Here is a 20,217-nt window from a genome sequence, read left to right on the forward strand (position 1 = left end):
AAAAATCATGTCTCACCTGGCCCTCCTCAGCACCAACATCTGGGGAGCTGTTGCACCAGGCTAACCTAGAGACCTGCAAGCTAGAAAAGCAGGTGGTGCTTTAACAGTGCAGCCACTCAGCACTGTGCTTGGATTTAACTTTCCTGCATTACTTTGCTACACCGTCGCCATAGCGATGCTGCGCCAGGAGGCTGCTGAGTCATTTGTGAGATAATGAGCAAAAGGAAGAGAGTATTGTGGCAGCCTTGTCAAGGGAATCTCATCAGTCACTTCAAACATGGTTATTTCCATCCCTTTTTAGAGCACCATGCTTCCAGGTGCCCTGCCCAATCACCCTCGACTGGGTGCTCAGGAGAGAGACCCTGACCCAAATCAGTGTACACACTTGTGAAGTTCAGCAAAATCTGAGCTGCCAGGCTGGGTTACACCACTTAAACCCCATGGAGAGGTGAAAAAGCCTACACAGGAGGCAGGAAAAGCCATTGCTGTGTTTATATGGTAAACCAAAACACTGGGAGAGCTCCTACAAAACATTAGACGTCTCTGTCATCTGTCAACACCAGGCTGAATGTAAACAGGAACATTAGGTCTGACAGTGAAACACAGCACTCATTTATCCCCAAAATGAGACCTGCCTGGAACACTGCTTTGGTGGCAATGTTTTAATTATATCCTAGCTCTCCTGCAAGGTAAGAAAATTGTGAAATCTTCTTACCTCATCTAGCTTGGATTGTCGACAGGGGAAAGAAAACGTGAACCCAACTGGTAGCTTCTTGTCTTTGATTTGTTGCTTCTCCATAAAGTCCCCCAGGCATTCAGCAACATGGTCAAAAAGCTGCAGAAAAGAGGAAAGCGTAAAACAATGTCATTAGAAACAGTTTCAGGGAGAAAACACTTCAAGCTACCTATGAAAACTGTACTGTGCAAGGGGAAAATCTCTGCTCCAGATTTTAAAAGACATTTGAGTGCCAAAGCTCTGAAAATGCTCTCAGACAGTGTATATGAACTCCTCTAACAATAAATTATTAAGTGCACTCTCCTTTTACACTCACACAAAAATGCTTTTCCTGAAACAAGCATCATGTGGCTCTCCAGCCAGACATAACTCTTCTACTTAACATCTGAGAACAAAAATGCTCTTTTAACCTTGCAGTAACGAGGAGCAGCTCAAAGAAACATAAGGATCCAGTCCCACCTCAGGTTAAGCACTTTACAGCTAGCCAAAAAAGATCAACGTTTGCTTCACTCAGTGTTGAGATCAGAGAAGCCACTGCTTTGCAGCAGCCACCCAAAAGGACATCATCTCTCAAATCTACTCCTAAAGCACACAACAAACAAACAAACAAAAAGAAAACCCAGAGGATTTGTCCAAGTATTTCACATGTTCTGGGAAACAACTCAAAGTGGGAACATTCCATGCATGTTTTGCTAAGGCTGAACTATGCAAGCAGCCTGCACTAGGCTTGTAGGCACCAATTTCTACCTTGTTGGCACTCTGTGACAATAGCACCATGTGTGCCCACCTGCCAGGCCAGGAGCCAGGCATAAGAGGGAGATTGTGAGCAAGGGATGTCTCTCCAACCAAGCCCCTCAGGTCGCTTGCAACATTCAATGCCTAAATCAAGCCTTGGCAACTGAAGCAAGGAAAATACACATTTATATCTATAAGTATCAAGAAGTCAGACACGCCTTGAACTGACCCATATCACAAATAGACATCAAACTATTAACAAGTTAGCACCTGCCTCAGAAGATAAATGGTGCTTCACGTTTTAACTCCCTGCAAAGAAAAAAAAACAAACAACAACCAAACCCCAAACAAAACCCAACCCTCTCTGCAGGACTAGTTCAGGAGAACTGCCCAGAAGACTGGGGATAATTGGAAGGGAGTACAAAAACCTGTTAGTTGCAATTAGCCTGTGCAGCTTTATTAAGAACAATCACTAAACCCTCCCCCCCCCAAAAAAAAAGAAGAGGAATATTTTGCTATTCAAAGCAGGTCAAGAAGTGGTGTGTGGGTGTAGGTGTGTTACAGTTTAACAGAGGATCTTAAACCCAGTCACAAAATGAGGTCAGATTTGATTAAACAGAAGTACAGTAGTTTTCCAGGGAAAGTGTTGTCATTCCTTGTCCTAGGCAAACCAAGGATATTTGCAGTGAAGCAGCATGGGCAAGCTACCTACACTGCTGCACCTCTGTAGGATCGTTTTCGGCTCTGCTGATGAGAGAGTGAGGAAGAAATGAACTATAGCTAAGTAATAAAGTTTGACAACGTCTCCAGGAGGAACAGAGGTGTATGGTTTCATTATGCTTTCCATCTCAAAGTCTCTTGCTAAACACTCAATCCTACTGAAGTTTCAGATGCTCCCAGGATTAGATGATAATCAAGGGCTAACCTCAAACCCCTCAGGAAGGCACAGAGCAGGAAGCAGAAATACTGACTGTGGATGTTGCTACATAAATCCCTCTCATGCAATAAGCCACGATTGCTTAGAGAAGAGACAGGACCTGCTTTGCAAGTCCAGCTGAAAAGTTGCCTCAGTATTTCCAGTTCACTCCAGAAAGTCCATGCACCTGCTGCTGTTTGTCCATGCAGTCCTGCTGGGAGTTAGCAAGCAGGCTTGCTGCAAGCAATACTCCAGGGGCTTTGTGCAGGGAGTAGGACCCATGCCACAGCCTGCACAGGGAAGCACAGGTCACCGTTAGCCACATTCTTGATGCTACAGCAACAGTGTCTGGCCAGTGGTGCATGGCCTGGCTGTGCTGCAGCTGATAACAAAGCACGGGGTAAGGCATTGCTCAAGGCAGGGAAAGAAAGAGGGCAATTTATCAATTTTACTACCCTTGGCAGCAGTAAGATCTTCCCTAAGAGGATTTGAGGAAACATCTGTATGTGCCTGTGCCCAGACTGACATCCAAACCTTGCAAATACCCAACAACTCTTAACAGGACAGCAGAGGCAGTATTACAAAGTACCTTCAGATTTCATTTGAGTAGGGCAAAGTGACTTAAGGATAAATCCAGCTTCCTGCCCACCCACAGGTGTGGAGCAGGCAATGGTGTGAGCCAAATATTGTATCAAAGTCAAAGAGACAGAATGGACAGCACAGCCAAGAGGAAAGGACCATCCAGGCTTTATACTTTTATAGATTCAATCAATACAACCATGAGATGCTGAGTAATAGGATATCAGGTTTCATTACATCCTGAGCAGGCCATGGAGCTGCCTGCTCAGGCTGAGCTCCAAGAAATCTCCACAAGGATCCATTTGGTCAGCAGCCAGCAAACTTTGGCAAGCAGCTGGAGATCTGAGCTCAAGATCAAGCCCAAAACAGGGAAGATTTAAGGAGCAAAGAAACCACAGCGTCAGAAGAATAACCTACCTCCAGTGGCAGCAGAACAGAAAAACACCACTACAACAAAGCCTCAGGCACACTCCCATTTGCTATGCTGACACAGAAGACAGGCTGATTACGAATTTTAGACTTGTTATTGCACTGCTGAAGTCAATGACAGTTTTGCCCTTGACTCCTGGACAGGGAACTGACTCCGACTGGCCAAGCTGTCAGCCTGCGCCTGGCAGATGTGCAAGAAGAGAGGTTTGAGTGCAATATCAAAATGTGATAGCAAAGCACAAAGTCATAAATCATAATTCTTTCAATAAGCTGATTATGTATGAAGCTTTGAGAGTGTAACTCATTGAAGTTAATGATACAGCTTGCTGAAAAACATCATCTTAGTAGCCTACCCAGCATGGGCAGTTCAGGCCAAGTACTCCACTAACCTGGCTCAGATTTTGGAGAATCTCAACCTTACACATCAGTCCTAAGCACCATATCATCATCTGGCCCTGCACCTCCTGGGCATCTGCCATTCTTCCCTGTGAATTCTCACAGCAAGTGTTTAGTTGTGGCTGGATATTGTCATGGGACAACTTTGAACCTGGATGCAGTTCTGATAATGCTTCTAGTTGTCCTCTTCTTTTCCTAGGACTGAAATACTGGCAGCAGCTGTCCCTCTGAGGGTAAGTGGAAGCCTTGCTTGCCTCTCTCTCAGTCTAAAAGCCATGACAAAGCCTATCAGTCTGAGCTCCACGCTGCTGCCAAATGGCCTTTGGATATTTAAAAATTAAAACCTAAGCATAACAAAGCTTTGGAAAGAATGCAGAGTTCACATCTCCTTTTCTGGCTTCTCCTTACTGCCTTTATCATGTCTCCACCAAGACTTCCCTGAAGTCAGCCTGCCTTACCTCCCAGGAACAGATAATTGCCCCCTGGTTCTCCAGTTCCTCATACTCCTTTCATGGACAAGCAATACCAAACCTGCTGAAAATTCAGCTCAGTTCTCCTCCAAAACTGTTTTGCAGGAAAGCCACTGTATGACTTTTTGGCCAGTTAACAAAGCAATATTGTTAGGAAAAGTCTTTACAAGGAAGATATTTTATTGCTGTGGTTCAGATATCAAAGCAATGTTTCTTACAAGCTTGGATTGTCTTCTTACACCCACTGACAGTTCTAGATACATATGTTAAAGGCATTAAGGTGACTACTGAAAATATATTAAGGATAGAGCTGCTGCTTTCATAGTTTGTCTCTTTTTTTCCTCTCTAGTTTATTCTTCTGAAACAAGCTCTAAGTTTCCTGCAAGCTTGAGACTCTTAACAGCACCTCCTTCTACCAAGAAGTGTAAAACCTTGCTGGTTCCAACAATGAACACAACCTGTTTTGTCTTGCACTGACACCAAGACAAATCTGTCAGCAAAATTTTCATTGTGATCCACTTCCTGACCATGAAAAATAGAAAATAAATTATTCCAGAGAACCTGATCTGAAATGTGAACAAATGGATTCAAATATTTTCTACTCTTGGAACATGGGAAAAGACTGAAAAAGAAAAACACCCTATCATTTATTCAGCAAAAAATAAGCTGAAGTTGTGCCAAAACATTCCATCAGCTTCCTGTCATTTTTTCTCATGTAATTCTACTTTTCATGAATGCTGAGTTGCTCAGACTGCCAGGGCAGATATGTGGCTGTCAGGGGTATTGCTATCCCTCATCTAACGTTACAATTGAAAGGCTAGTCACACTTGTTGCTTACAGAAGCTAAGTTGTTTTCCTGCTGTCCATTCTTCATCATGAAAAGTAACTTTACTATAGGAGTACTTCTAGGCCATTTTTCCCCTCTAACTCAGTCAAAAGTCTGCCACACAGTGACAGCAGATTTGTAGCACCCATGTATGCTTTATCAGACTAACTGCTGCCTATTTGTTTTCAGTGTCTACAAAGAGCTGTAGTTGAGCCTGTAGATGGTGTAGGTGCAACTGTTAAGATGCTAAGGTCATTTTGGTGGTATTCCTCTTAATTGGCAGTATGAGCTAACCTTTAGCAAAGATTGTTTAGTCTTCAAAAGAAGAGGCTGAAGGGAGATCTCATTGCCTTCTACAACTACCTCAATGGAGGTTGGAGCAAGGTGAGGGTTGGTCTCTTCTCACACACAACAAGTGACAGGACAAAGGCAAAACAGCCTCAAGTTATGCCAGGGGAGGTTCAGGTTGGATATTAAGAAAAATTCCTTCACAGAAAAGGTTATCAGGCACTGGAAGAGGCTGCTCAGAGAAGTGGTGGAGTAGCCATCCCTGGAGGGACATGAAAGTCGTGTGGATGTGGTGCTGAGAGACAAGGTTTAGTGGTAGCGGCAGTGGGACCGTGAGTGGGACTTGCTGATCTCAAAAAGTCTCTCCCAACCTCAACAGTTCTCTCATTCTATGATCACAAAGAAGAGGTGCTTACCCGTGTTCCACTGCCATGCATGATGTCTTCAGGTGTATTATAAATTTCACTTTCCATTTGTACCGTTTGCTTCTTTTCATGAGATACTTTCACCCGCAGGATTCGGAAATAAGAGCCTCCAAGATCTAGTGCAATGAAATCTCCTTTCTCTACGTGGAAAACAAGACACAAGTGATTAAAAATTCTATGTACAATGGATCTGGGAAACATCAAGCTCTGTTAAGTGTAACACTCAGGGAAATATCCAGTGGCTATGCAGCAAGGAAGTCCTAACTGCAGCACGTCCATGTGAAACACTGACCTGATTCCCTATAATTTAACATGAAATTGGTGCAACAGCAGCACCAACCACCACTGATACACACATAACTGCAATGAGGCCTTATCTAAAAAGAAGGGTCTCACAGTGCACAGCCTGTACCCAGATCTCTATGAGGAAGTGGGCAGAGAAAAGATACTGGGAGAAAGACAGAAAGACATTGAAATCAGAAACAGCAAAAGGGAGGTCAGACCACCGATGAACAGCCTTTTGCTGTAAATGAGTCTCTGTCATTTTGGCAAATAACAGTGAATGGTGGCTGGACTGTGCACTACCCTGAAATCAAATTACACACAGGTGTAGTTAAAGCAGGAATCACTTATTTCACCCCTGGAAGCTGAGATTCACTGCACCCTGCAGTGAGATAACACAAGTCAGAGAAATGACAGCCTGAAAAGTCATGGGGTGACACCGTGCTGCCACAAGAGTTATTCAGAAGTTGGGATTCCTTGCCCAGAAGTCAAGGAAACAGTTAGGATACTTCTATCTCCCTCTGTGGTAGAGAGGGATATGGATTTCAAAGGTCTGAAGCCAAATCCACTCCCCTCCCCCCACCTCAGACTCAGGCAACAGAGATGCCTGGTGGAGGTGAGGAGTGACACTTCCAGCACCCCCTGGAGAGCACAGCAAATATAACTGACTGAACCACTTGTGCTATCTCACCTTATCAAGGAGGGAGCAAACAAAGGCAGCAATCATTAAAGTCTGCACAAAGATAATGTTTAGGGAAGCAGTGTGCACAGGAGAGGAGTGCGTGGCCAGGCTGTAGTTAATCAGCGAGGCTCTTTGGAAGCACTTGTATCTGTGCACAGCATCCCCAGGCTCACCGAGGCGGCTCGGAGCGGGATGAAGCAAAGGCGAACAGTGTTGTCTCATCCTGGTTTCCTCATCGACCTGAACCTTTCTGCAGTCAGAGGAGTCCCATGCCACAAGGCAGGACGAACTGCCTTGCCCACATCCTGCACTGCCACATGCATTGCCAGTCTCATCCTACAGTGCTCTTTGGCCTCTCTATTCTTCCTTCCAGCTTTAAACTCTAACTTTGGGGAGGCCATTCTTGATATCACTGTTCTTTTCCTTTCCACTTAAATCCAATCTGGAAAGACATCTACCAGCTGGGAAGACTGACACCTTTTGACATGTCAAAACTCAACTCTTAAACTTCAGCTCAGCTCTCTGAGCCAATATTTGGCACACAATTTAGCCCAAGGATTTCCAGACCCAGCCTTGCTTCCAAGATTGCTGTGCCCAATCTCAGATCAAAAATCCTAAAGCCTGAACTGCTCCACCTCATCACTCATCACACCTCATCTCCAGGAACCCCCCTCTGTGTCTAAGGTGTTTAAGGCCAGGCTGGATGAGACTGTGGCCAGGCTGATCTAGGGTAGGGTGTCCCTGCCCATGGCAGGGGGGTGGAACTAGATGATCCTTGTGGTCCCTTCCAACCCTGACTGATTCTATGATTCTGTGCTGGTTTGAGGCTAATTGGAATATTCTAATGAGAGAAATTAGATCATTGGTTGTAAAAAAATATAATGATAAAGTCTACATTATTTGTTGGTTTGCTAAAAGGGATAAAAAGTCAAACAATTTATTCCTCTTTTGCCTCAGGGCATTTGCTCCTTACACTTCTCCTTTGCTGTAGTATCTTCCACTAACAGATAATAAAGTAAGCTTTGCTGGTTGTTTTGTTTTCTGTTTGTGAAAGACAGAAAGAGAGAGAGAGAGAGTGGCTTTGAGTCCCTTTGGGGCTTCTTTTGTTTGTCCAGGAGAGAATTTGGATTTCTGTGTTATTTCTAAATTGTATATAATTGTAAATACATGTAAATATATTGTGTATATATATATATATATGCTTGTAGATTTAGCTTTGCTGTAAATATAGCTTTATCTTACTTCCAAGACGTTTGAATTGGTGTGGTAAATTTCAATAGTGGGAGGGGAAGTTCCTCAACCCACTACACCCTCCCACTTGGCAAAGCTGATTAGCATCCCTTGGGGCAGGACCTCTAGCAGGAACAGCCCAAGAGAGGCAAAGGCACTGCACAAGCCCCTCTGGTTTTCCAAGGTTGCAGTGGCCTACAGCAAACAGTGCACCCTTGTGCAAAAGACCACAAAGACCAACAAGGTCCATACAGCAAAACAAGAGTGGGAGCCTACAGCTCCTAACAATCCTCCTAATTTTACTGCACTGCACTTCAGCTTTTCCTCCCTGCTGCTTAAGACATGGACAACCTCCAGGTCTGCTGAGATACAGATTTTGCAGCATTTCCCTGCCTGCTTCTGAACAGCATAGCTTCAAACATGGCTTTGCTCCAGTGCAAATGTCCTTTAAAACATGGCTGTAAGTGAAGATTTGTTTATGTGGATCAGGATAACAAATTGAGTAACTCAGAACCCCCTTCACCAGAACAAGACCGGAAGCAAAACACTTCCCACAAGTATCTCACTAAGCCAAATATCCAAATACCCAAATAAGCTTTATCATATGAGCATCATTTGTCAAATGCAAGCCATTACCTTCAATAAATAAGGGAAAAATCAACACTGGACCAGATGGGCCTTTTCCAAGCCTGAACACACCTCAAACAAATACTGTACTTCAGAAGTGTCTTCCCTGGCAGTAAATTATCAGATCACTGTGTTTGATTTCCAGCACCACAAAGCTCATTGCAAGGTTATCCCTTCCAGTTAAAGAGAAAACAGAGCTCTGAACTGGACTGTAAAGCAATTTTCTTTCAATGCACTTCATGAATTAAACCCAAGTAGAAGCATTTAAGCTGTGCTTTGTGACGCCAAGGCACAATCAAACCTGCCATAAATTATTTAGGAAGAGCCTTTGAGAGCATTTCAAATCAGCCTGAGATACCATTCTGGGCACTCTGAACAAAAAAACAAACCAAAACTTTCTGGCTTTCATAAATTAAACAACTCTGAATGAAGTAAAAATAACTCCTGCTAACACCAACATCTCCAGAGTCTCCAAAATTATTGCTCAAAAGCTCCTTGTTAATCAAGTACACAAGCACAGATCTGAAAGCAAAACCAGCATTTTTCTGAACAGTCAGCTCTCATAATAATAATCAGACTTGGAGGAAAGAGCTTACAAGGCAGTAATTAGAGACAGGACAGAGAAAAGAGCAGGCTTTCAGCCTCTGGCTTTTATGGAGGGACAGCTGAAGGCAGACAGTGTTGTCAGCTGGGGGCTGAAGCCATGCTTTGAGTACAACAACATGGACACATCCACAGGGGTCCCCCAGAGTCTTTTGGGGGAAGAGGAAAGGAGGCGCCACATCTGCCCTAGCTATACACATGTGACAGCTGAGCTGGATGTGGCAGGCACATGCAGGTGAGTCAGGGAAAGAAATGCCACGGCACCCATCCACAGCAAATATTGCTCATAGCTGGGGCCAGAACATGTTTTTTCTGGGAACTAATGAAATGCTTTTGCCCACATTTCTAACAGCTCGTAAGGGACGTTCAAAACCTGCACGTACGGATCACCGTCATGTTATACATGGATTGTCTGGGGCAAAGCACTGCCTTGCTTCTAATCCATGCTGCAAAGACAATGCCCATAGCATGCCTGTCCTGGAGAGGCTGGCAGGAGCCAAAAAGTCACAGGATCAAGATCAGAGCACCCTGTGCACACCAGGTTGTTTTTAATAGTAGGTGAGTAATGCATGGTCTGAAACAGACACGCTTGTGCTCAAGCAAGGCTGCCCACGGCTCTGGCTCATGCTCAGTCCCAACAGCGTTCTGCAGTCTCTCACACCTCTCCTGGCTGGGCACAGATCCCTTTTGCCCTGTGCCATACAGCATGACAAAGTGTCCCTAGTTTGTGCCATGCAACAATCTGCAAAATCACTTGACTCACTGCAGGCAGCTCAGATTTCTTGAAGTGCAGTGCCTGCTGGAGCAGGGAGCTGGAGACAGGTACTCAGCTGTACTCGGTACTCAGCTGAACTCAGGTGTGAAAGAAAAAACAAGGATTTCAGAGCTAGTAAGAATGATGGGGATCCACCCAAAGCCCTCAAGACACCTCACCTGCAAACCCTTAGAGCAACCCCTGCCCATGACCCAGCTGTGTGGCAGCTCCTGGCTTTCTCAACGGGCTGTGAATTTCAACACCACATTTCCAGGGTCAGCAGTGCTGAATTAGGGAAATCCAGGATTCAAGTTTGTTCTCCCTATGTTGTCTTTTTTTTTTCAAGACAGAAAGTCGCACTTCAGCTAAAAAGGTTTAAGATGGCAGAAAACAACAGCAAAGCAGATGTATCAAAGGCAGATACTCAGCACTGGTCAGGCCACACCTTGAGTACTGTGTCCAGTTCTGGGCTCCTTGATTCAAGGGAAATGAGGTACTGGAACGTGTCCAGAGAAGGGCAACAAAGCTGGTGAGAGGCCTGAAGCACAGCCCTGTGAGGAGAGCCTGAGGGAGCTGGGAGTGTGCAGCATGGAGAAGAGGAGGCTGAGGGCAGACCTCATTGCTGTCTACAACTACCTGAAGAGAGGCTGTAGCCAGGTGGGGGTTGGTCTCTTCTGCCAGGCAAGCAGCAACAGAAGAAGGGGACACAGTCTCAAGTTATGCCAGGGGAGGTCTAGGCTGGATGTTAGGAGGACGTTTTTGGCAGAGAGAGTGATTGGCATTGGAATGGGCTGCCCAGGGAGGTGGTGGAGTCGCTGTCCCTGGAGGTGTTCAAGAAAAGCCTGGCTGAGGCACTTAGTGCCATGGTCTAGTTGACTGGATAGGGCTGGGTGCTAGGTTGGACTGGATGATCTTGGAGGTCTTTTCCATCCTGGTTCATTCTATGACTCTATGATTTCCATGTGCCAGACAGCATCGCACAAAGCACCAGGAATCATGTTCTTTTTACCCAATAAAATCTCGATTTTATCTCAAAGAAGGCCTTAAAACAGATAGCTGTGTAATGGAGGTCTTGAAACTGTACCATTTTTGCACAGAGGGACATAATTTGTGGTAGGCACCAAACCCCAGTTAACCAAATTCATGCTTCAGGAGTAGAAAATCCAGTGTTACAACTAAATAAATAAACACCACTAGATGTTGTTTCTATTTACATACTACATGCATGGTGGGTTTTTTTAGAAACACTAAAATAAATCATTTTGGTGTCAAACACCAACACATCTTTTTGGTTTGTGATAGCCCTTTGTGGCAGCTTTATCAGGTGCAGTGAGCACAGAAAAAACATGCCTTTTACCTGGATGGAAAAAGCTAAGGAGACCAGAGCAGGACCTTTGGAGCCACACACTGCAGCCTCCTTGAGCTCTGCAAGTTTGCTCTAAGGGGCCCCTCAATTCAAGAGAGATGTTGAGGTGCTGGAACGTGGCCAGAGAAGGGCAACAAAGCTGGTGAAACAAACCCTATGACGAGAGGCTGAGGGAGCTGGGGTTGCTTAGCCTAGAGAAGAGGAAGCTCAGGGGTGACGTCATTGCTGTCTACAACTACCTGAAGGGACATTGTAGCCAGGTGGAGGTGGCCTCTTCCCCCAGGCAACCACCAATAGAACAAGGGGACACAGTCTCAGCTGGACAGGGCTGGGGGATAAGCTGGACTAGCTGATCTTGGAGGTCTCTTCCAACCTGGTTGATTCTATGATTCTACAAAAAGCAGAATGAATGCCAGGAAACCCAAATTCAGCATATCTGAGTTCAGATTCCCACTGTGGAAACAAAAAAAAAGGGGAGAAGGGATGCTGAGTCAGATAGAAAACCACTAAAAGCCACTTTATTTGTTAAGACTCCAGATCACCAGCATCAACTGCATAAAGCAAAAATCTTCCTATGTAAAGCTGTCAGACAAACCTCAGCATAAATGTACTGACTGTTAGCGGACTGATCACTAAGAAGGGCTCTTCCACTGGCATCATCTAAATGGATTTGCCAGAGGGATCACAAAATCCTCCAGCATCTGTGGGAACAGACCTGCACACAGGAGGGAGGCTGTCTTCAAAATGTTCTCTGGGCTCGCCAGAAACCAAGTTGCTCTCGTTCGTGGAGTGCTTTGGGATATTTTTAACAGGTTTCCCATGAAGCACAGTAGTTTGACTACGGAAAACAAACACTGAGCTCTTACCTGACCCATCAGGAATGGACCTGACAAATGTAGGCAGCATCTTCACTGCAGCCGTTGGGTTAAAATCCCTGGAGAGGCCGTTCTTCATCTCCCTCCTGAAGCGAGCCATGACGTCTATCAGCGTTTCGTCCGAGAGCCGCATGGCGTAAAGGTATTTATCAATCTGGGGAGAAAGTCAAACACCACCGTGAAGTGAAAGGCTGCCCTAGGTGCACAAGTGGGGCTAACCCTCTCTCCAATTGCAAGAACAGTGCACAGCTCCAGCTTGACCTCAGGGCTCTAGCCACAAGCTGTAAACACAGCCACGCATTGCTTGCCTCAGCTTTTGACTCAAAACCAAGGAAAATGCGCAAGTGCTAGGACCTAGGTGGGCTGAAGTCACTCCAGCCTAGTGCCTTTCCAAGGCAAGTCCTGGTTTCACATCATTCCACCTCCCCTTTTCTACAAATCATTCATCCATAACCTCACACCACTGTCTCCAGCTCATGTCCCCACTTCTCAGCTCTCCTCACTGGCTGTGAGCTGAACCAGCTGCAGCTAAAAATCTACCTTTTGGTATCTTGTCCCAGCTGAGGTGATGTGAATCAGAGTCATAGAATAATAGTCTGGGGTGGAAGTGACCTCCAAAAGCCATCTAGTCCAAGCTCCCCCTGCAGTCAGCAGAGACATCCTCAACTAGACCAGGTTGCTCAGAGACTCATGGAGCTTCACCGTGAGTATATCCAGGGATGAAGTCCCAACCACCTCCCTGAGCAACCTGTGCCAATGTTACTACAGTCCACAGAGGTACCTTGTAGCTAAAACCTTCATTGTGAAGATTTGCCACAGTGCCTTCAGGACTGTATGCCAGGCTGAGAAATTATTTCTAGGCAGCAGACATTTTTCCCCTTTCCCACTCCAAAGCTATCACAGCCAGAGGATGAGGAGAGGTAGAACTTGATTTTGGGCAGGTAGCATCCTCCTCAAGACAAAACATCATATTAAAAACTGTTGACCTCTTCCTTGTGGCTTCCTAAGACAGGAATTTTCTTTACCTTCCTGGGAAAAAAGGAGGTGGCTCCACCTTTCCTTTAACATTGCTTACCCTAATATTAAACCCATCTTCAACATCAGGAAGAGTGAGGCATGCTTTGATGCCTCAAAAACACAACTTGGCCTTGGGGGGTTATTGCTAAACGCATGTGTCCCACCCCTTTTACCTCAGTTGCCAGTCTATTCTTGCCTTGTTTCATTATCTTAGAAATTTGGTTCTACAAACAGCCCAGATCCAAGCCACACCTTTGGGATCACTTTTGCTTGCAGCTTAGCAGGACTAAGAAAATAAAACCCTGCCCATGCCTTTCTGTCCTTGGCAAAACTGGAAAAGCCACTCCATTTTAAATCCTTTGTCATCGCTGTGCCAAAGCTTTTGTGTCTCCTTTGCTTCTCCAGAGGCATAGGAGCAACCTCAGCTCCTCTCCCAGTTGGCATTATGTCTTACAGGATCAATGCCATGATAAAACACCCCATGCGAAAGGTATGTACGTGAGCACTCCTTATACTGGTATACTGGGGACCTGGGGACAGGAAGCGATGAACAATGTCATTTGTGGAGGAAATGGAGACAATCAAAATGTAATTAAACCCTAAACTGACCATGAAAACAGCCTCAACCTAATTGCTCCTGCATTACATACTTCTGCTGAACATAGACAAGACCTGCACCAAAGATAGTCTATCTCCTTGAGCCAGATGCCCTCCCACCGTGACCAAGCATTTGCACAGGCAGGGAGGAAGGCATGGATGGTGCTGCTGCTGGGCTCAGCTCTCTGGGCTGATCCTGAACTGCAGAGCTGGGCTCCAGGCAGGCCTAAAACATGGGTGCCACAGGCAGAGGCTGCACAAGCTGTGAAGTGTTTGATGCCATTGCTTGCAAAGGAGGAGCAAAATAGTCAGCAACTAGACATTGAGCAGAAGTTACAGTGCAACAATATGAAATGATACTACACATTTGCTGCCTGAAGTGATAGTGCAGGCATACAGCTAAATGGCAGAAGAAAAGCTGAGCTCAGGTTCTCTGTAACAGAGAACAAGTGCAAGAACCCAGGGCAGCACATCCCTGTGCTACCTAAATGGGCTGACAGCCCCCTCACAGGAACCACCACAGCCAGTCACTGGTGTCATTCCACTCCAAGAACAAAAGCCTAGACAGGACATGCCCTCTGCAGCCACAGATGCTGTGGGGATGGATGTAGAGGCTAATGTCAGACTGAGTGAAAAGGTCTCTCCTCCACAGCAAATCCTGCCCTGTTGTTTTTTTCTCAGCAGAGTGCAAGTCATGATGTCAGAGCATGAGGCTATTCCCTTTTAAGGGGAAGGGAAAAAAAAAACAACTTCTCTTATTAAGGCTGAGCTCTCAACAGTCCACGTTGCTGCTCAGAGCACTGATTCCCCAAATCTCCCAGTGAAAGCTACACTAACACATCATTCACACACTCAGACTTCACTCTGTAATTTAAATACCCCTGTGCCAAGCCCCACTGTCACATTCTCCTCCCACAAACAGAGCTGAAGGATTCCCTCCCCCCGACTAAAAGCCCTGTTACGAATGCAGGCTTTGGTGTTTGCAGAGTCAGGACCAGACAAACCCGCTGTTCTCCCCACCTCTGCCCCTCTGCTGCCCTCAGCAGCCAGGGAAAACAGGAGGGAGCGCTCTTTTTCCTCCTGTGAAAACCCAGTGAGCGTTGTCAGCGCCCTTACATAATTGGGCTGGACCCTCCTGCACAGAGAGCATCGTGTCGCATCGTGTCACGTCGCATCAAGGCCATCTTCACCGCTGAGACTCATGGGGCAGAAGGGGGGGGGGGAGACTGGGTCTAAACCTCCCTTTAGAACAAAAATCACTCCTGTGTGCTACAATTTCCACGACTAAGAAGATACAGCCATCAATTCTTGTCTGCCAGGCAGGAATAGGGTTAGTCATTCTGGCAGCGCAGCTCTCCTGTGCTGGCAGCACAGGCAGCCCTCGGAGGGAAAGCCCTCAGCAAAGAGCCATAAATAACTGGGGGGGGGGGGGGGGGGGGTGGGGGGTGTGGTGTTGCAGGGAGCTAGAGGCTGGATTATGGAGGTTTAATAACTCCCTACTGTGTCTGCAATAAAAGCTGATCAGAAAGCAAATCTCAGCCTTATCTGAAGAGAAGCCATGGCGGGGGTGCTGCCAGGGACAGAGACAGGAGACAGCTGGACCCACAGCCCCACTGAGGCTGCGGTGGGAGATGAGTGCCAGCCCTTCTTGTGGGATGGCAGAGAGCAGGAGGAATTTCAGGCAGGCAGACATGTGGGCAAGGAGGAAAAAAAATGCTCCTTTATTTACTTAGATGTCATCTCAGAGCCACCTCTTCTGGAAGGGCATCATCCTCCCAGACAGTCACTACAGGAGCCCTACAAGAGCTCAATCACTTCCCACCCCCACCCTTTTTTTTTTTTTTTTTTTGCTTAAAAACAAAACAAATCCAACCAGACAAAATCTGTGAGCAATCTTTTAAAAATAGGTTTTCATAATCTGAACCATATGCACATCATTTTTTTCTTGATCACATAGGAAAGATGGTTTCTATGCTTGGGCATAAGAAGTCCCTGAAAAATCCAGGCATGGCAGCCACCTCCATGGGAAGTTGTGACTAATTGTGAGCACATAATGGAACAGGCAGCATGAAGGGACACTCCTTAAACGCATGCCTCAGTCCCCAGACACTGACAACAGTCAATGGTATCCAAGAAGAGAGCACTCCCAGAAGCATTTCAGAAATCACTAGCACCTATTTTACTGACACAGCCTTTGTACCGAAAGCTTTCACCACATAAACGTTTATCTGCAGAGCTAATCATACTCCATACTCCTTTCAAGCTTCAGGAAGATCCACCAGGAGCCAGGGCTTGTTAAAACAAGTAGTTTAGACACCCTTAAACTGTGCTTACTTATGGTTTACCAGATTGGTTCCTAAAAAGCCTTTATACTAGGCAGGTCAGCGCTACAGGGCTTTTTTTGATGCCAGTTGCTACATTTTATATCCCATCACAATCTTGTCAAGGTTAAATGACATTCACATGCCACTCTGGCTTTTTACTCTATCCTCAGGTAATAGGACAAAAAGATATTGTTCCTGTGACAGAGAGAAACCAGGCAACACCTAGACGCTCCCTTTGCTGGGGCCAGCTCCTGCAGGTACAAACCTGTTGAAAACAAAAGGTACTGAAAGGTAGTTTTACAACAGCTCTCCTGCACGCAGAACAGCAGCACTGATGCCAGGGAAGCTGCATGATGCCCATATCCCTGAGGATGGAAGCCAGCCTGTTGCAGAAATCAAGGCTTCGGTGTGAACTGTGCAAAGTCCTCTTGTCACAGTGAGGGTGTTGAGCTCCTGCTACCATCTCAGAGGATCAAAGACTCAGGGAATGGATACTTTTAACATCAGATGGCTGATTTATCCTGCCTAGAGTAAAACCACTCATGTGTTCTTATATGGTATAGGGTATCATAGTCTTAGCCATAAGGTATCTTAGTCTAAAGAAAAGGAGGCTGAGGGGATATTATATTGCCCTCTACGATGACCTCAAAGGAGATTGGAGCAAGGTGGGGGGGTCAGTCTCTTCTCACATGCAACAGGTGACAGGACAAGAGGAAACAGCCTCAAGCTGTGCCAAGGGAGGTTTAGGTTGGATAACCAGAAAAATTCCTTCACCAAAAGGAACGGGCATTGGAAGAGGCTGCCCAAGGAAGCGGTGGAGTCACCACCCCTGAAGGTTTAAGAGACACGTGGATATGATGCTGAGGGACATGGTGGTAGCGGCTCATTAGCAGTGGTGGGATTGTGAGCTCTAAGTGAGCTGTTGGACTTGATGACCTCAAAGGCCTCTTCCAACCTCAATGGTTCTATGATCATATATCAACAGCTTGCTTCTGCACAGCAGGGTCACATGTGTGTGTGCCTAGCATGTCCCTTTGCACAGGCTGTAGGGTCACAGGGCTGCCAGCATGTGATGGACAACACACACCTTCATCACTACACATCCACCTTGCCTACTCCTTCTGCTTGCTATGACTCTTCTTGAAAAATGTTCCACAAGCTGCAAATTTTGAAAAAAAAATATACTCTCAGTCCTAAGGAAGTGTTCAAACTCCAGCAAAACCAATACAGAAGCACTGGTTCTTAGATCCTGTCCTGAGGGCATGAAGCTACCTGCCCCATTTGTACCCCTCATCAGTGTTCCCACCACAGAAATGCTACACTGATCATTAGTGCCATGCAGGGATGAGCATCAGAAAAAAAAGGGTCACACAAGGGAAGAAGGATGCCCAGCCTTGGTGCGGCACACAAATGCCTTCCCAAACTCACTTCAGTGGTACTTTTAACCCCTGTGCAGCCCCCGTGTGATCCACAGCAGCATCCTCAAGGTGACCCTGCCACCTGTGCCTCCAAATGCCAAGCCAACCACTGCCATGGGTCAGTGAGCCAGAGGAGCATCTAGTGTGGCCAGGGGGTCCACGGAGCCGAGTGGTGAGCTGGGGGAACATCTCAGTCAGCATCCCCCGGCTGCAAGCACGTACCAGCTAAAAAGTGCTGCTCTCCCGGAAGCAGAGAGGAGAGGGAGGGACCTGAAAGGAAGCCATGCAGGCACGTATTCCCATAAACGGCACGCTGGGATGGGGCACGGACCCCTTTGTCCTGCGGGGAACCAGGGAGCGGAGTCCACAAGCTCCCAGCGGCCTCGGGGCAGCAGAGCAGTGGGGGGAGAGCTTCTTGACTGCCGCAGAAACCCTCCCTGAGTAGCTGCCAAAAGTGAGTGGGCCCAATATCCGCTCCAAAGGGATATAAACAGGAAAAGACGTCTGACATCCTCCAAAACCAGTAGCCTGGGTTTTATTTCTGGGTTTGTTTGAGGTTTTGGGTTGTTTGATGTTTGGTTTTTTTTTCATTTCATTGGGTTTTTTTCTTTTCCAGACAAAACCGGATTGATCCATAAGAACACTTTACAGCTTGAACGAGGAGCTGTGGCAGCAGACAATAGCAGCCTCATGGTGCCAAAGCAGTCTGCAATAAATAACCCCTGGCAGCACCACAGAGCATCCCCCCTCCCCATCCACCCATCCATGCCTGCATGCTCCCACCACTACGCCTTCCACACACAGCCTTTCTGCTGCCCCTCGGCCAGCCCAGCACCCTTGTGCTTATCTTGGGTTTCTAAATATAACAGGCAGAACCAGACAGAGAAGGCTTTACCCAGGCATGCAAGCCTGGCGCCAGAAGCAGCACTTACAAATCTGCCGGGAAAGGGAGAGGAGAGGAGGGGGGGGCTGGGGAAAAGGAAGAGCCACATACATAGGGCCAGAAGGTGCAGAAAGCTGGAAGCTACGCGCAGTCATCAGCTCCTCCTGAGAACCGCTGGGCAGTAAAGCAGACATGGAAGTAAATGTGGAAAGTACGGAATGCTGTCTCGGGTTTTATCCGACAGAGAAGTGGGCATGAGTGATGCGGGATGAGTCACCCGCATGCAGGAACCAAGGTCTCTCTCCCCAGGTATAGCCAAAAGCCCAAAGCGAAGAGGTGCTCTCATCCTGTGAGGACAAGGCCTGAGGCCACTACAAGTCGCTGAGTCTCTCCAAAATATTTTAGGGATGCCCTCAACAGGCGCTCCGCCATGTGTCTGTGTGGGTCACACAGCACAACCAGAGGAGGGAGCAGTAAGGAAGCAGTAAGGAAGCCTCTGCTTCCTGACATCAGCTCTGCTCCATGACAGGGCTCAGGGCAATTATCTTGCCAATTTCTGTCCCCACAACCTTAGCCCCAAGCGCTCTGCTTCCTACGGCTCTGCAACATGCTCAGTCCAGACCCAACCGCCACGTTCTCATTTATCCCTGCTCTGCATCCCTTCCCCAGGGCAGTGATGGATCCCGGGGCTATGCCAACCACACAGCAGCAGCCACCGAATGCTGAAGGGAAAGAAGCTGACAGAAAGACTTCTTCTTTTTAAGCACAACTGACAACCACTTCCTGTCAATTCAGAACCTGCAGTGACACAACTCGAAAGCTGCCCGCTCTTCGTCTTCATCAACCCCCTGCCGGAGTGACAGATACCCCCAGGCACCCTGGGGAAGAAGGAAACCTTCCCTCCGAGGGGATGTTGGTGCATGGAGGCCCATCACCACCAGCAGCAGCAGCCTCATGGCCTGAGCCCCTCAGCCTCGGTTTGGCTTTGCCAAGCTCCGTTTCCGCGGCCCGACCCGCAGCAGGCCGCCGGGCATCGCCCATGCCCGGCAGCCTCCAACCCCCGCACCGGGGATGCTCCGGTGGGGCCGCCTGCGTGGCCCTAAAACCAGGTTTATACCCCTTTTTTTCCATACAGCTGGGTCGCTATGGGGACAAAGAAACAAAACCAAGGGGACCCAAAAAAAAAAATTAAAAAAAAAAAAAAAGAGAGAAGGTGATGTGGCCTGAGGGGGAGGCGAGGCCCACCGCGTGAGGTCCATCTTACCTTTTTGACCTGATCCTCCTTCAGCTCCGTGAAGTAGTAGGCCAGGAGCTGGGCAGCGATCATCCTGCCGGCTGCAGCGGGCGGCTTCGCGCACGCAGCGATGCGGCGCCCGGGGATGGCCGCGCCGCGCCACCGCCGCAGCACCTCCCCTTCCTCCTCCTCCTCCTCCTCCTCCTCCTCCTCCTGCCCCGGGCCGGCCCGGGCCCGCCCACGGCACCGCTCCCGCTGCCAGCTGCTCTCCGGCCCTCCCGCTATTGTTTCTGGTGGACAGGGCGGGGAGTGGAGGGGTAGCAGCCTGCTGGGCTCCAAAGGAGAGTTTTACCGCAGCCTTGGAGAGAGGCTGCTGCCCCTGCGGGACGGGAAGAGCAAACTGCAAACAAAACCCCAAACGAACCGAACCCCAAAGGTGTTGTCAGAAGAGCCTCTGCGCTCAGAAGCCTTTGAGAGAAGAGGGAAGCTGCGGGAACCTCCATTATCTCTGAGCTTGTCGTGCTC

At 47.4% G+C, this 20,217-nt stretch overlaps 1 protein-coding gene across 1 annotated transcript in view; it reads right to left on the reverse strand.

The window, feature by feature from the left end:
• The window catches only part of HK1 (hexokinase 1), a 48,314-nt gene extending 28,454 nt beyond the window's left edge, over positions 1–19,860 (reverse strand). The window contains exons 1-4 of the mRNA XM_064145091.1: positions 19,723–19,860; positions 12,211–12,373; positions 5,792–5,940; positions 716–835 (exon numbers count right to left, since the gene is read on the reverse strand). Coding sequence (XP_064001161.1) covers positions 716–835; positions 5,792–5,940; positions 12,211–12,373; positions 19,723–19,785 — 495 coding nt within the window. The 5' untranslated portion in view covers positions 19,786–19,860. The remainder of the gene's footprint in view (positions 1–715; positions 836–5,791; positions 5,941–12,210; positions 12,374–19,722) is intronic.
• Between the last annotated feature and the right edge of the window lie 357 nt (positions 19,861–20,217).

The sequence above is a fragment of the Pogoniulus pusillus genome, chromosome 6 (genome assembly GCF_015220805.1).
Source record: "Pogoniulus pusillus isolate bPogPus1 chromosome 6, bPogPus1.pri, whole genome shotgun sequence".
In the NCBI taxonomy this organism is placed as follows: domain Eukaryota; kingdom Metazoa; phylum Chordata; class Aves; order Piciformes; family Lybiidae; genus Pogoniulus; species Pogoniulus pusillus.